At 56.2% G+C, this 14397-nt stretch overlaps 1 protein-coding gene across 2 annotated transcripts in view; it reads right to left on the reverse strand.

The window, feature by feature from the left end:
- Window positions 1–207: 207 nt before the first annotated feature.
- LINGO1 (leucine rich repeat and Ig domain containing 1) overlaps window positions 208–14397 on the reverse strand; it is a 100466-nt gene continuing 86276 nt past the window's right edge. For both annotated transcript variants that reach the window (XM_057368728.1, XM_057368727.1), the window contains one exon: window positions 208–2469. In XM_057368728.1, coding sequence (XP_057224711.1) covers window positions 616–2457 — 1842 coding nt within the window. In that variant the 5' untranslated portion in view covers window positions 2458–2469 and the 3' untranslated portion in view covers window positions 208–615. The remainder of the gene's footprint in view (window positions 2470–14397) is intronic.

Below are 14397 nucleotides of genomic sequence, written 5' to 3' on the forward strand. Positions count from 1 at the left end.
GTGCCGTGCAGGGCTCAGGACATTGCAGGAGGTGCCTTTGGTGTCGTGGGAGACTCGCCCTGGCCTGGAGCTGCTCTTGGCAAGGCATCTGGGAAGTGCCTCTGAGGCAAAAAAGTAAATGCTTGCCAGGTACAGGACTGGACAGATCAAGAAGTCAAGATCTTGCATTCCAACTATCTATAGGAAATAGGGTTTTTTATTATTTCAAGTTTTCATAAAAATCCATAATTATTGAAATCAAAGTTACAGAAGAAAGTTYGTAACTTTTTTATTGATTTTATTTCTTTTTTCTTTCTTTGATTTCCCTCCCCCCCTGTTGTTTTTCCCCTCTCAGAGTTATATCTGACACCAGAGTCCATCAGACAAAGTCCTTACAAACACAGGAGTCCTGAAGACATCAGCTGAATGTTTTCCTGGTATAAAGAAGAGGAGGAGAAGGAGGTGGTGACAGTGCGGGCGCAGTGGGTTTGGACAGGGGCGGAGGGCACGGTGGAAGGAGAGAGGTCGGTATGTTTGTAGCAATGTTTGTTAATTATTTTTTATTTGTTCATTTGTTCTTTTTTTTTTTTTAAAAAAACAAAACAACACCATTATTATTTGCAAATTGTCGCCTGGTTAAATCATTTTCATATTGAACTTGCGCGGCGCGTCGGCAGAGCTGATGCCCGCRTCGGACTTCCGTGGCACGTACTCGATTTCAATATTGTGCTTGGTGTTGCCTTTCCCCCGGCTCCACAGGAAGAGGAGCACCAGACAGAAGAGCACGACGCCCAGGAAGGAGATGAAGCCCATGGTGGTGGCGATGATGAGAGTCTTGATGTCAAAGGGGAAAGGCACGGTGGCGCGCGTGCTGTTGGCATCGCTCTCGTTGGGCTGGTTGGAGATGAACGCGAACGTCTTGTTGGGCTGGTGGGGCCAGTCTGGGGAGTAGCTGCGCACGTGCAGGTGGGCCAGCATGGTGTCGTTGCCACCCGCGTTGCTGGCGATGCATAGGTAGGTGCCGTTGTCCTGGATCTGGGCGTAGCGCACCTCCAGCGTGCCGTCAGGGAAGACAGTGAGCCGCCCGTTGGTTTTGGTAGAGATGAGGTGCTTTCGGGGAGAGAGCCACATGATGGCGGGCGGCGGGTCCCCATCTGCCCGGCAGACAAAATGCACCGTGTGGCCTTCGTCCACGAAGATCTGCTGAGGTTTGCGGTCCCGTATTCGCGCTCGGCGGCAGGTGAAGTAGTTGGGCAGGAGGACGTCGGGGAAGTCCTTGAACTCCTTGCCCTGGACGAACTCGGGGGTGGAGCAGGTGGGCTGCTGCTTGTTGAAGTTCAACCTCCATCGCCTCCGGAAAACCCAGAGCAGCCGACAGTCGCAGGCCAAGGGGTTGTTGTCGAGGATGAGCGTCTCCAGGTTGCCCACAGAGTGGAAAGCTGACTCCTCCAGGGTGGTCAGCAGGTTCCCTGACACGTTCAGGATGCGCAGGTAATTGAGTCCGCGGAAGGCGAAGGGCTCGACYGTGGTGAGCTGCCCTCCCACCAGCTGGATCTCCTGGAGCCTGAGCAGGTCATGGAGCATCGAGCCCTCGATGGTGACGATGGGGTTGTARGACAGGTTCAGGAAGCGGAGGTAAACCAAGTGCCTCACCGACACGTACGGGATGGACGTCAGGTTGCAGTGGGTGATGGACAAGGAGGTCAGGTTCAGCCCGTAGAGGCAGTTGGATGTCATAGTATCCAGGTAGGGCCAGTGCGAGATCTCGAGCACCTTGAGCCGGTACAGCCTCTTGAACGAGTAATCCCGGATGGTGTTGATGTTCAGATGGCGCAGCCGCAGCACGATCAAGCCGTGAAGGTGAGACAGGGCCTCCGTGGGGATGGAGGTCAGGTTGCATTTCTCCAGGGTCAGCTGCTCCAGGCTGTTGAGGCCACTGAAGGCCCGGTGGGAGATGTAGACAAGGTCGTTGTCCCCCACCTCCAAAGACTTCAGGTTGTACAAGTCCTGGAACATGTAGTCTAGGAGGATCACAATTTTGTTCTCACTAATGTCTAGCTTGGTAAGGTTGCTGAGTCCAGTAAACACCCCCAAGGGGATCAGCTTGAGTCTGTTACTCCTGAGCCCCAGCGTCCTGAGGTTGAAGAGGTTGTTGAAAGCCCCAGGTTCAATGGCACTGATAATGTTCTCGTTTAGCTCCAGCTCTTCCAGGTGAGGGTAGTTGGCAAATTCATCCTGGTTGAGCGTCTTGATGCGGTTCTTGCCCAGGTCCAGCAGCCTGGTCTCGGTGGGGATCCCCTCTGGCACGACCATGAATCGCTTGCGGTGGCACAGGACGGCGCGCTCCTGGGCGGAGCACTCGCAGCGCGGCGGGCAGCCCGTGGCGGAGCCGGACAGGATGGATCCCAGCATCAGGAGGAGAATCGGCTGCCAGCAGGCCAGGATTGGGCTGCGCATACTCGCCTCCCCAGCTACCATCCTATCTCTCACCTGCAGGTAACAGCGGAGACAAAGAGCAAGGGGCACGTGAGCAAACAATGGCCAAAGGTCTGGTGCCCTGGCAGAGATGACGGAAAGGCAGCGGGCACCACCGACGCGGAGCAGAGGGTCTTATTTTCCAGCTGAAACCCAGCCCTTCAGCTACACGACCATCTCTCCGCCCCGCTCCCTGACTTTCCACTTGATGATCGAACGTGCACAGACTTTTGAGTGGAAGGCCTTGAGGAATCTGTGTCAGACAGCTTCCTCAGCTTCTTAAAAAAATAATTTAATACGAAACACATCTATCTACATCCTATTTTAAGCTCTTGAAATTATTCCATTCCCTGTAGATGGAGCCTGAATATAAAGGCTGATTTGCAAACACAGAGGAGCTGAGCTCGGGATGGAGCATCAGGGGGAACCCCACATGGGGTCAGCAACTGTGCCAGCTCAGTGGGAGCCAGCCCCTTCCCCTGTGCTCCCCCATGGCCCAGCTGCTCTCAGTGTGTTCCCAGGGCAGCTTCTTGCCTCCCACCATGCCAGCCTGCAAGGGCAGACCCAAACTGTTCCCCCCAGGAACAATGGCTGGACAGACACTGCCTACAGAGCGAGCTGTAGCCTCAAGACATGTCCAGGGGGGCTCTGGGGTACGGAGGGGCTGCCTGGTGTCAGGAAAGACCCAGCTTCGGGCTGCCATCCCTGGGGAGGGCTGGGAGATTGTCCTGGGGGTCCGTGGTCTGGCTTGTGCCCAAGCCCTCAGCCATCCCGGCCTGGGGGAAGCGGCTGCTCCCGGTCCCACTGCCTTTGTTGCATTTATTTCCTTTTGTTCAAGCTGTTAGGAGGAATCAAATCATATCAATATTGCATATTAGAGCTACAGYGACTCCAGCCCTGTTTATATCTATTGTTATGTTACTCTCTGCACTGCTCCCACTAATGCTATTTATGGCTTTCACCGAACACACCCAATACATTACTTCCATTGGCTCMGTTTGTATCCATCACTGTACATCCTGTCCATTACTTTCCCTGCCCTGGCACTATTTATGGGGCTGGTATATGTTCTGTGCGTTCCTGCCATTGCATCTGCTCATATTTATCATTTCATATAGATCTATGAACCAAGGATCACTTTTGTTCCACAAAAATTATTCAAAATTTCTTTGTAAGATACAAGGATGGGAGGATGATGGACTGGTCATAAAAATGTCCACCAGCACCATCTTGGAAACCACCAGCCTTGGCACAGCTGGTGAGGGGCTGTGAGGACCTGGAGTCCCCACAGGAACATCTGTGGTTTCCTGCCAGTTCACTGTGCTCCTCTACCTCCCTTTACCTGCTCCCTCTGCAGTGGGGCTGCTCAGTGGGAATCACCCTGAACACATCGCCCCAGAGTGAAGGGGTGCAGGAATGGGAGCTGATCCTGCTGAGCCCCGGGCCAGCACGTCCCAGTCTGGTGGAAACATTTCCCGTGGGAGTGCCTGGGTCCAGGCCAGGCGGCCAAGAGCCATTTGCTGGGTATTTACAATCCATCATCTCTGTGTCATCACCTCCCTGGCCGGGCAGCAGTGCAGATACCGTGGGGTTGCTGCTGCCACTGCGATGGTGCTGGGGTGGGGTTGGGGCTGGAGCCACCCCAGGGATGTGCTGGTGCCCTGGAGCCAGGATGGCACCCTGCTTGGCACAGCTCAGGCTGCATCTGGATTTGCTCCCCAAGCTCCTGCTGCAGCCCCAGCTGGGGCTGAGTTGCCAATGGGTCCCTATGCCACCTCTCCCTGTGGCCAGGGGGCTCTCGGGGCACTGCTCTCCCCCCACATGCCTGTCCCTGAGCTCACCCGCAGCTTTYTTCCTCAGAAACCAATTCCTGCTCTGCACAGCCGTGCTGAGAAAGCCATCAAAGACAGCAAAACACGGCATGCAAAACAAAATACAGTCTGAGGGGCTTAATTATAGCAGGACTGAAAACACTCAGCTCATTAAGAGTGCCAGGCACCAGCCTCGTCTGTGTGCTGGGCCAAAAGCTCCGCTGTGCCTGTGTGTGCTGCTCTGTTCTGGKCCCTGCTGGGCACGGGGAGGGGGCAGAGCCGAATCCTGCAGCCTGACTTCCCCCAGCCCCAATCCTGCCTCTCCACCAGCAGGAAGGGGACTGCACCTCCAACACCTTTGGTCCGGTGCTGCCATCCCCACTCTGGCCCCGGCAGAGCCAGAGCTGTGCCGTATCGATGAGTAAAAGATCAGCAAAGAGGCAATAGATGAATGAAGCAGAATCTGTGTGGCGTTACCGACGAGCACAGCCCAGAACTGAAGTCTAGACATACCTCACATGTTATTAGTTCTCAGCTAAATTTAAATCCGTGATAAATACAATCCCTGACAAAAACATCCGTAATCTTAATAGCCAGAGTCACAGAAGAGCTTTGGGAGAAAGACAATAAATAAGCTGGAAAATTCTGAGCTAAGATGAGCTTTAAATCACTTCTGGCTCCCATTTACCTCTGCCTGATTCGGAGAGGAATAGTTGTGCCTCAAGGTGATGTGGATATTAAGAGATGCCCTTCTCAAAACGACTCAAGCTGTGATTTTTGTGTGAGCTGYGGTCCGACAAACCATGCACGGCTTTACTGCCGCCTGCAAGAAGGGCTTTTCCACAAAGCCCTCCCAGGTTTGCTCTGAGAAGGACCCTGAAAGGTCCGTGCCATCCACGGCCCCAGCAGGAGCTGCCAGGCAGGAGCAGAGGATCAGGCSGTGGCTGTGATGCACAGCCCAGCCCAGGAGAGCTGCAGCCCTTGGCATGAGCGTGGCTCTCCTGCCTCACTCACAAAAAAAGAATCSATAAAAAAAGCAGCAGCTGCCAGACTCACTGCCTTTAGGCAACGAGCAAACCCAGTGCAAACCAAAGCAAAACTCATGCTCAGAGCCATGGCAGCCACTGACCCCTGTCCTCACCACCTGCCGCCCAGGGCTCAGGGCTCCAGAGTACAGTCCCCTCCTGCGGGAAGGTGCYGGCCTCGCCCCGCGGGCACGGATGAACGCACTGGAGCGCTGCCGCGGTGCTAAATACAGCAGGACCTGCCCAGCGTCTCTGCCCGGGCTCAGTGCTGCGAGCAGAGATGCCATTCTGGGCCTGGAAATGCAGCCTGGGGCCAGGCGAGAGCGCTGACACGCGTGGGGGTGGCTCCGTTGTGACAGGCACAGCTGCCCTGGTGTGGAACAGCCCCAGGAAAGCTGAACGTGGGTGCTGACCCAAAAGGGAGCCCAGCTCTGCCCCGAGGGGTAGGCAGCTGCCTGGCCATGCCCCCACTGTCCCCGGGCTGTCCCCTGCTCCCCACCCCGGCGAGCAGGGAGCGATCTGCTRTGCTGACAGTGAGCGAGCGAGCGGCAAAAATCCCCGAGTCAGCTCCAAGCCCACCTGGCAGCCATAAATTACAGAGCGAGAGACGTCCACCCTTGAACCAGATGCTTCTGAGAGCACCGAGCAACGACAGCAATTTAGGACAAAGCGAGCCGTGTCCCAGCGGGGAGGGGGCCCGCAGTGCTCGGGGGGCTCCGTGTCCCCAGCCCGTCCCTGCAGGAGCAGCCTGGTGCTCCCAGCTCTGCACAGGAGTGAGCTGCACCCGGCAGAGCTGGGCATCCTCAGGGATGCAGAGCAGTGTCAGTCCGGCCATGGGCTCACCCCATCTCTGCCCTGATGGCTTTGTACGAGACACAGCTCCCCGAGTCCACGCTCCTGTCTCCTCTAAGCTGCTCCAGCTAAATGAAATTTTATTGAACTTGACTACGTTTTAGAGACAAAGACTCCAGGTTTACAAATAAATATTTAACAACCYTTCCTGCTGCTGGAGRAGTTTCTTAGCCAGAYCCCGGGCTCTGCACTAAGTGTTTCTGTAGCTATCTGCAAAGCAGCAAAACAAAGGGAGCAGCTTTAATTTGCCAAACACGTTTGTGCCCATTTCCTCCTCTCTCATCATTCCCCTTGCGTCCAGCATGCATTTGCGGGCCCTTTTGCTTTGTCTCTGCCTCCTCTCCACCCTATCCACTCCCTCCTYCTCTTTTCCCACCCAGTCCCCAGAGTGCAGGCATTCTCCCCTCTGCTCAAGGATGGGCAGCAATGGCAGGGGAGCATCAAGCAGAGGAGGTGGTTTCCCTCCTGGAATTASTGTGCTTCACATGGGGAAGGGAAAACTGAAGGGGGGAGCATAAAGTGATCCCTGAGTGCTGCCAGGACTGGCAGAGTGGCACAGCACTGGCCTGGGCGATGGAGACCTGCCACTGCATTCCTCTGGGCCTTCGGTAATGGACGGGCTGCTAACAAAAGGTGAGAGCTGTCCTGTGTCCTGGCCTGGCCCCAAATCATCCAGGAGCAGCACAGGAGGGTGAAATGGGGGARAAACAAGCAGAAGATGAGAAGGGTTGCTCAGGTGGTGGGGACAAATGAGCAAGTTGTGCAGGCAGTGAACCATGGCAGCTCAGCCAGAGGAGACAGAGCCCACCCCCAGCCCTGGCAGCCACCAGCTGCCCATGGCCACTGCTYCCCTTCCCACAGCAAGGCTCAGCTCTCCAGCTGGGAGCTCTTGCTCAGCCTCCTGGAGTATCTGCTTTCAGCTGCTCCGAGGTGGGAGCCTGGAATAGGTGGGATGCAACCTGATCTGCTCTGGCAGCTGCTCTGAGGCTGGAAAAGAGCACAGAGAAGGCTTGGAAATGCAAATCCCCTTCCGGCACTGACACCGCCTGGCTGGCACCACATTTTGGGCATGGCTGGCCCACGGGACTGCCCTGCAAAGGCATTTCCTCATGGACAAAGGCRCTGCCACCCAAAACGTGGTGTCCCCAGCACCACAGTCAGTCAGGGAAGCACCATGCCAGAGGGCAAGAAGAGCAGAAAAAACAGAGAGATTCCCAGGGGAGGAGAGAGCTCTAACTCGGGCTGGAATGCTGGAAAGGGGAGGCTTTGGCCCAGCTGTCTGCTGGTTTAATTCTGGGCTGTGGATCTGCCTGACCCCCACGCAGGGACAGCCATGTACAGTGGAGGGACAACCAGCAGTGGCCCAGAGCCAACCTGGAGAGAGTTTTCAGGCTCAGCAGGCGGTTACTGGAGCARGGCAATGGGAAGGAGATTCCAGTCATCTCTGCAGGGTGCTGAAGCTCAGAGCAGTTTTTGCTGAGGCTGTTTCTTGCTGCTATCACATCTGTGCAAGAGCTCCTCACCCTCCTCATACCTTTGCTCCTTTCTTTTGAGCATCTTTTCTCTCTTTGGCTGCACGTGCCTCAGCGCCCTATCAGCAAGGAAAATATCCTGACAAGGGATCAATAAGTAATTGCAAAGGCAGCTGTGGATGTCTGGGGTGTAAAGCCCTGAGCCAGCGGGAGATAAACAAGGTGAGGGTGCTGCTCAGGGTGGAGCTGGGGCTCAGGGCCAGCGAGGCTCCCCTACTCATGGTGGAGGTGGCCAGGACATGGAGTGGKCACTGCTGCCACAGCCGCTGCCTGAGCTGGTGGTTCCGCGCTGCCCAGGTCAGGTGAGCCTGGGGGAAACTCAATTTTTATTGCTTGTGACCCAAAGAGCAGGGGAGTCGTGTTTGCCACAGGAATAGTTCCCAAGGGCTGGCTAGAGACTTCTAGGGCTGGGTCAGCAAGAGAGCTGGAGGTGGGTGCTGGGAATGACATGCACCAGTGGAATGGGGAGTCTCCTTTTTCTTCCTTAATTTGGGGAAATTTCCTTAGGATTGCTGTCTCTGTGGATATGGGCTGCATCACCAGGATGTTTTAAGGGCTCAGTGAAGGCACCGAGCTCAGCTTGCACTCTGAKCAGTGAGCACTGGCTACAGGAGGCTCCAGTACAGCATGAGGGTCTCCCTGGATGGTTCTTCTCCCCTCTCTGTAGCTGGGAAAGGGGGATGGAAAAACCCCAGCCTCTTCTTAGGGCTGTGGAAACACTTGCCCTGAAGAGGTGAAACAAAGTCCAAAGAGTGTCTGCAGGGAGAGCTGCCAGGGTCACGATGACATTGCCAAGGCATCCCCTGCAACGTGCCCATGGCCCAAATGCCTCCTGTGCCTCCTTGAGCTCCCTGAACTGCTCCACAGGCCCTGCCCAGGACAGCAGTGGTGGGGCTGGAGGATGGGCACGGCCCGGGCAGGAGCCATCCCTCCATCCCACAGCCCTGGTACTGCCAGGCCGGCCCTGCAGGGCTCAGCACAGCGCCCAGYGCTGCTGAATCAGCCAGAGCCCAGCTGCACAGAGCCTGAGCTGGACCCTGCTGAGGGCAGGACACTGCCTGACACGGCACAAAAGGGCTGCAGCAAAGTCACCCCAATGCCCCAGTGCCTCTCCTCCCAGCCAGGAGCAGATGGCATCGCTCTGGGGGCTCGCCCTGAGGGCTGCTCTGGTGCCAGGGGCTCCCTGCTCCCCCAGAGCCAGGCTCCAGCCTGTGCCCGGGCCAGTGTCCCTGCGGCSAGGAGGACACAGCTCTGCCAGGCTGAGACGCTGCCCTGGCCACCCCCAAAGCACACCCGGGGGCACCAGGAAGGACAAATCACTCGCTCCCATTGCTCCCTGCCYGGGAACAGCCAATCCCCTCCCGCTGCCAACAGGAATCCCATGGCTCTACAGCTCCCAGGGCTCTGCTCAGCTCCAGCAGCAGAAAACCAGGGCTACAGGCAGAGGTGGGGGAGCCCCCCCCCGTGCCTCCTGACCTCCTTACTCAGGGCTGCCTCAGCAGGACAGCAAATGCCAAACCAACCCAACACCCTGGTCCCAAGGGMCATCAGAGAACAGCACTGAGGCTTTGGGATGTGACCCCTCTGATTGCCACCACTCCAAACCACAGTGTCCCTACTGCATCCCTGCCACTGCTCCAAGGTGGAAACCCCAGATCAAATCCCAAAGGCAGGGAACAGCAAGGTCAGAGGCCAGTCATGTTCCTTACATTTAATTTAAGCTAAGACTGTACTTACAGCACCACTTCTGTTCCCAGGCCACATCCCTTGAATCCCCCTACAACCAGCACAGGATACCAAGAAAAGCACAAGGGYTGCTCCAGAGCACTGCGTCTTCCCCTGGAAACCTTTGGGATAGTGGCAAGAGAACTTCAAAGGACATAGAMCATAAAGCCGTCAGCTCTGCTGACCTCAGGGAAAGCTGCTGATTTACCCCCCTTTAGGACCAGCCCTGGTATTTTTATACTGCTGCCTAAAATAAGTGGCCTCGGAAGCCTTAGGGAGAGGCTGAGTGCGGCCCAGCCTGGCAGAGCCGGCTCTGGGGTCACCAACCAGTGGGACAAGCAGCAAGGGACAAGGAGGGATTGTGTGTGCTGTGCTGCCAGGGCTCCACAAGGGCCGGTGRCATCGGCAGAGCTGTCCTTGCTCCCCATTCCCGGGGGACACGGGGCACGGCGGGTGCCAGGCACAGGGCTGTGCTCAGGGCACTGCAGGAGATGGAAGCCTCGGTTCACTCCATCACCTGCCTTCCCGACTCCTTCCCGYGGGCCAGATCTGTCTCTCTCCCCCTCCCAGTTATTATTAAGTTTTGTTCACATAATCACAAATTTAGTGCCGCAGGAATTTCCAGAGAGAGAAATGGAGAAAAAAAGGGATGCAAAGAAAGCATGAGCAATAGCAAATGCAGAGGGAAGATTCCTCTTCCCAGCCTGGCTTTCTCTGGGCTGGTTTTATATGTATAATTCCTTTTTCTTTCCCCCTTTCTCACTTGTTTGATTTTTGCATTATTTATGGCTTGTCTTCAGGGCCTCTATTTGCTGTTATTGTTTCATTCAACAATAAAATGGATTAGATAAAAACAAACTGTGCYGAGCCACGGCTGAGCCCGCCTGTCCTGCATCCAGCTGAACCCACGGAGCCGGGCAGAGCGGGCGAGGGGCTCCCAGCCCYGCCCAGCCCAAATCCCTGCAGGAACAGAGGTGCTGCGGAACATGGGCTGGGCAGGATTTGGGCTGATGGAAACCCTTGGCAGGTATGGGCCTGCACAAGGCACAGTCAGTGTGACCCACAACAAGGGTGGCAGTGCAGTGGCAGACTCGGCCACGCCATTCCTCAGCCTTTCCAGCACATCCTGAGCCCGTGGGCACGGAGAAAAAAGAGTGACCCGCCACGGGGAGGGAGTGGCTCCCCCCTGCCCTCAGCAGAAGGCAGCTACAGGGTGGGTTTGCCGTGTTCTGCTGGAGCTGAAAGCGGCGCTTTCTGCCCCTTCCTCCTCTCCCGGCGCTGTGGATAATGACACGGAGCCTGCGCTCTGGGCTGGCCGTGAGAACAAAAGTAATCACGGGGAAATGCAGAGCATGGGAATGCAATCGCAAACGCAAGGCCAGGGTTTCCATTTCGCGCCCGCCTCGCTGCCGTGTCCCATGGAAAAGGATAAACGGGCTGAGCACAAATCAGTTTAACGGCAGCACCTAATGGCAGCGCAATTGCGCGTTTCCCRGAGCAAACCGCAGCTCAGGCCCCAAGTGGCAGGGAGATCCCGACTCTGTGGGATGGGYACGCCCTGGCACAGCCCCACACAGGCACGGGGGTCCTGGGCCCTGCCCCAGGCAGCAGCGCTGACACAGCCCGGTCCATCACGGCACARGGGGACTGGGGTCCCTCTCCAGCCCTGGAGATGCCCGTGGGCTGTTGTCTGCCCGAGGTGTCCCTGGGGGTGCCCCTCACATCCCATAAATCCTCGGCCCTACAGGGAACCCGTGGAGCACCGTGCCTTGCTCCATGGCACAGCACACAAAACTGGCCAGCAATGCCAGCCACCAGCCCAGTGCTCACTGTGATGCCTCCCCGGCTCCCCGGGCTCACAKTTTGGGCAGACCGGATGGGTCTAGGCTCTGTGACTGCTCCCAGTCCAAAGGAGGGGTGGAGAAAGGCTGGGTTTGGGTACGGGAGGGAGAGGTTTGGCTGCTGGAGGGTGGGAAGTGCTTCTGGAATKCTCAGGCTTTGCTCGCCACCCCCAGGTTGCCTCTGAGGTCTAAATCAGTTGTTTCCCATTTCACACTCGACATCTCAAATCCAAACAAAGAGCTGAAAGAATAGATCACGTCAAAATATTTCTGCTTCTCCCTCCTACGAGAATTCCCCATCAGAGACCAATCCAATTAAGGTGCAGGTTATGAAATTAACCATAATTACCAGAGCGATATTTAATGTTTTGCATTCTGATGAAGAAACATAATGGAAATGACAAAAAAAATATAATTGTGGTACCTACTGATAGAACTAAGAGCAATGTAGGGTGGGGAGGGGAAGGGCTGCCAGGGAAGTGGGGGCTGYGTGGGGTGGCAGGGGCTGAGCTGCATCAGGGACCCCACAGCCCCAGAGCCAGGGCTGGGTGCTTGGGGGCACATCCCCCATGGCCAGACTGTCCCCCAGAGCAGAGCTCAGCCCAGTCTGATGGCAACCCGGGCATTTTGCCATTTGAGCATCCCTTGGRCAGCGTTGGACCACAGGAGCTGTGTCCCAGAGGGCCCAGCCCAGCCCTGCACAGCCTCACCCTGTCCCTGCTCCCTGTGCAGACTCTCCCGCTCACCCACAGCATTGTCCCCAGCTCAGGACAATGACCCCAGTCCTGAGACAAAGGACAGGAGTGCTCCAGGACAGGAATGCTCATTGCAGACACATGGCCATTGCAGGATGCCGAGGCGCTGACCGGCTTGCAGAGACACGTGAAAAAAATGATGGAAAAACCACACAGGATGGTTAAACAGAACCATTTCTGTGCTTAACCATGAGAATGAACAAAACAAAGCCAAGGTCCCCTGTGCCAGGGACTCTGACGTGCTGCCCTACCTGATCCTTACTCAGGTTTGGGTGGGGTGTGGGCCTGGGAGGRGCAAGGGATGGTGGCCAAGTTGTTGGTGAGGCCAGAGGGAGGACTGAGCCCTGCTGGGGCTCATGGCAGAGCTCCCCCAACACAGCAGGGCTGCACCAATACAGAGGGGCCAGAGGGTTCTGCTGGCCACTCCTGAGAGGTGGGAATCACCCAGGAGTCCCTCAGCACAGCAGTTGGGGTCTGTGCTCACAGCCGGGCGCTCCCCGCTCTGTCCCCACCTCCMCAGCCAGACTGGTGTGACTCCTGCCCTCAGGGATGGAGGGAGCCACAYGCTCCCTGCCTGGGCAGAACAGGAGATGAGGCTCTCAGTGACATTTCTCAGCATTTATTCAATTGCTCGGGTCAAGCTGACAATTAACGTTTCTGAGCCACAGCCACCTCTGTGTGACCCGGCTCTCTCCTGGTGACAAGGGGACAGAGGCCACACCACGCTGCTGACAGYGCTGGGGGCTCGAGAAGCACTGGCAATGGGGGCACTCTGGCTGGTGTTTGTCCCCTTCCCCAGACACCCCGTCCCCTGCTCTGTATCACCCACACCCCGACACTGCCCAACAGGTTCAAACACCACCAGCACTGGCTGTGAGTGAGGACTGTCCCCAGACAGGGTCACAGGGTCCTGGGACACACAGCAGAGGCACAGAGATCTTTCTCCCTGCAGCCATTCCCTGTCAAAAGCTCCCATTTTTATTCCCCTGGATGGAAAGAAAGTGGAAAAAATTGACTAAGAAGAAAATTGAGGTCGTAGCCTTCCATTTCTTTCTCCCTTTGTTTTTCTTGGGTTGTTTGATTTGAGTTAAGCATTTGCAGCCCTTTTCTCTCTCATCCCAACCTTCCCCACCACCTGACAAGCTCTTCTGGCTCTTTTCCCACCAAAAGCCATTTGTGCTCAAGGTAGGATGAACCCTGCTTGAGGTTCAGCAGAGAACAGAGGAGAGCTGCTGGCTCAGTGCCCTGGGTGTGTTGGAGAGACTCAACACCCACCCTGGCCAAGCTGGGTGTTGTGTTTTCCACCCAGACGCTCACCAAGATGCACCCATTGCCAACTCTGCCCCCAAAGGATGGGGTCCCACCCCACGGCAGCACCCAGCAGCTGTCCAACACACCTCACTGAGGTCCAACAAGTCATGCTGTGTTTTATAATTCAACAACTGTAATTACACCGTAATTGTGGTGTTATTATAAACTGATTTATCAACCCCTGAATTAAAACCTCAAGGAGGAGGATTTTATACTTGTCACATCCATGGAGCAGCACAAACCTCAGCAGTGCTACAGTGGCTGTGTGAAGCAGGACACCAAAGGAATCAGAAGCCCTTTGGTGATGCTGTTAACCTTCCAGTGATAGGAAACAGTGGTAATTAGAGGTATCACACAGTAATTACGTTACAGGTGTAGAGTAACTGCAGCACGGTACGGTGTTACAGCGGTACGGCCATTTGTTTAGTAATTAATCCGTCCACAAAAAGGTCTGGAAAACCTGATGCTTCCCCAGGAGCTGTAAACTCAGCTCCACTGTCTCCTCCAGTCRCCTCCTGCCTGTCCCACGAGACCCAGCGAGAGCTGGGGCTGCCTGAGCTGGGTGTGGGCAGCTGCTATGGGGAGAATTCTCCATGGGAARACATGGAGGCTTTAGCCCAGGAGCACATTTCTCTCCTGACCTTACTCATCATCTGAGARCTCCAGAGATCCCTTCTCCTCCATGGCATTCAGAAGCTCAGCCAGTGTGGTCCAGGAAGGAGCAATGGGCAGCAGGTGAGAAGGCACAGCCAACGCAGACACCTCCACTCTGCTGGGACGGGCAAGGGACTGAGTGGGGCTTCAGCAGCAGCAGAGGGAACTGCCCCTCTGCTCTAGGCACAGGCACAGGAGCTGTGGCCATCTGCCTGTGCCCGAGGTCCAGGAGAGGGACAAGGCGAGCTCTGGGACCAGGGGAATGGATGGGGAGGACGTGAGGGAGAAAGATTTGGGCAGAGATGCTGCCTGGGATAGCTTCTGTGTGGGTGGGGAGGGGCTGGGACAGGTGCTGTGGGGTGAGGATGGGCTGGATAGCAGCTGGAAGGTGGGGATGGGCTGGGATAGCTGTCATGGGGTGGGGATAGGCTGGGATA

The sequence above is a fragment of the Malurus melanocephalus genome, unplaced genomic scaffold (genome assembly GCF_030028575.1).
Source record: "Malurus melanocephalus ecotype Western Australia unplaced genomic scaffold, MMel_1.1 scaffold_96, whole genome shotgun sequence".
In the NCBI taxonomy this organism is placed as follows: domain Eukaryota; kingdom Metazoa; phylum Chordata; class Aves; order Passeriformes; family Maluridae; genus Malurus; species Malurus melanocephalus.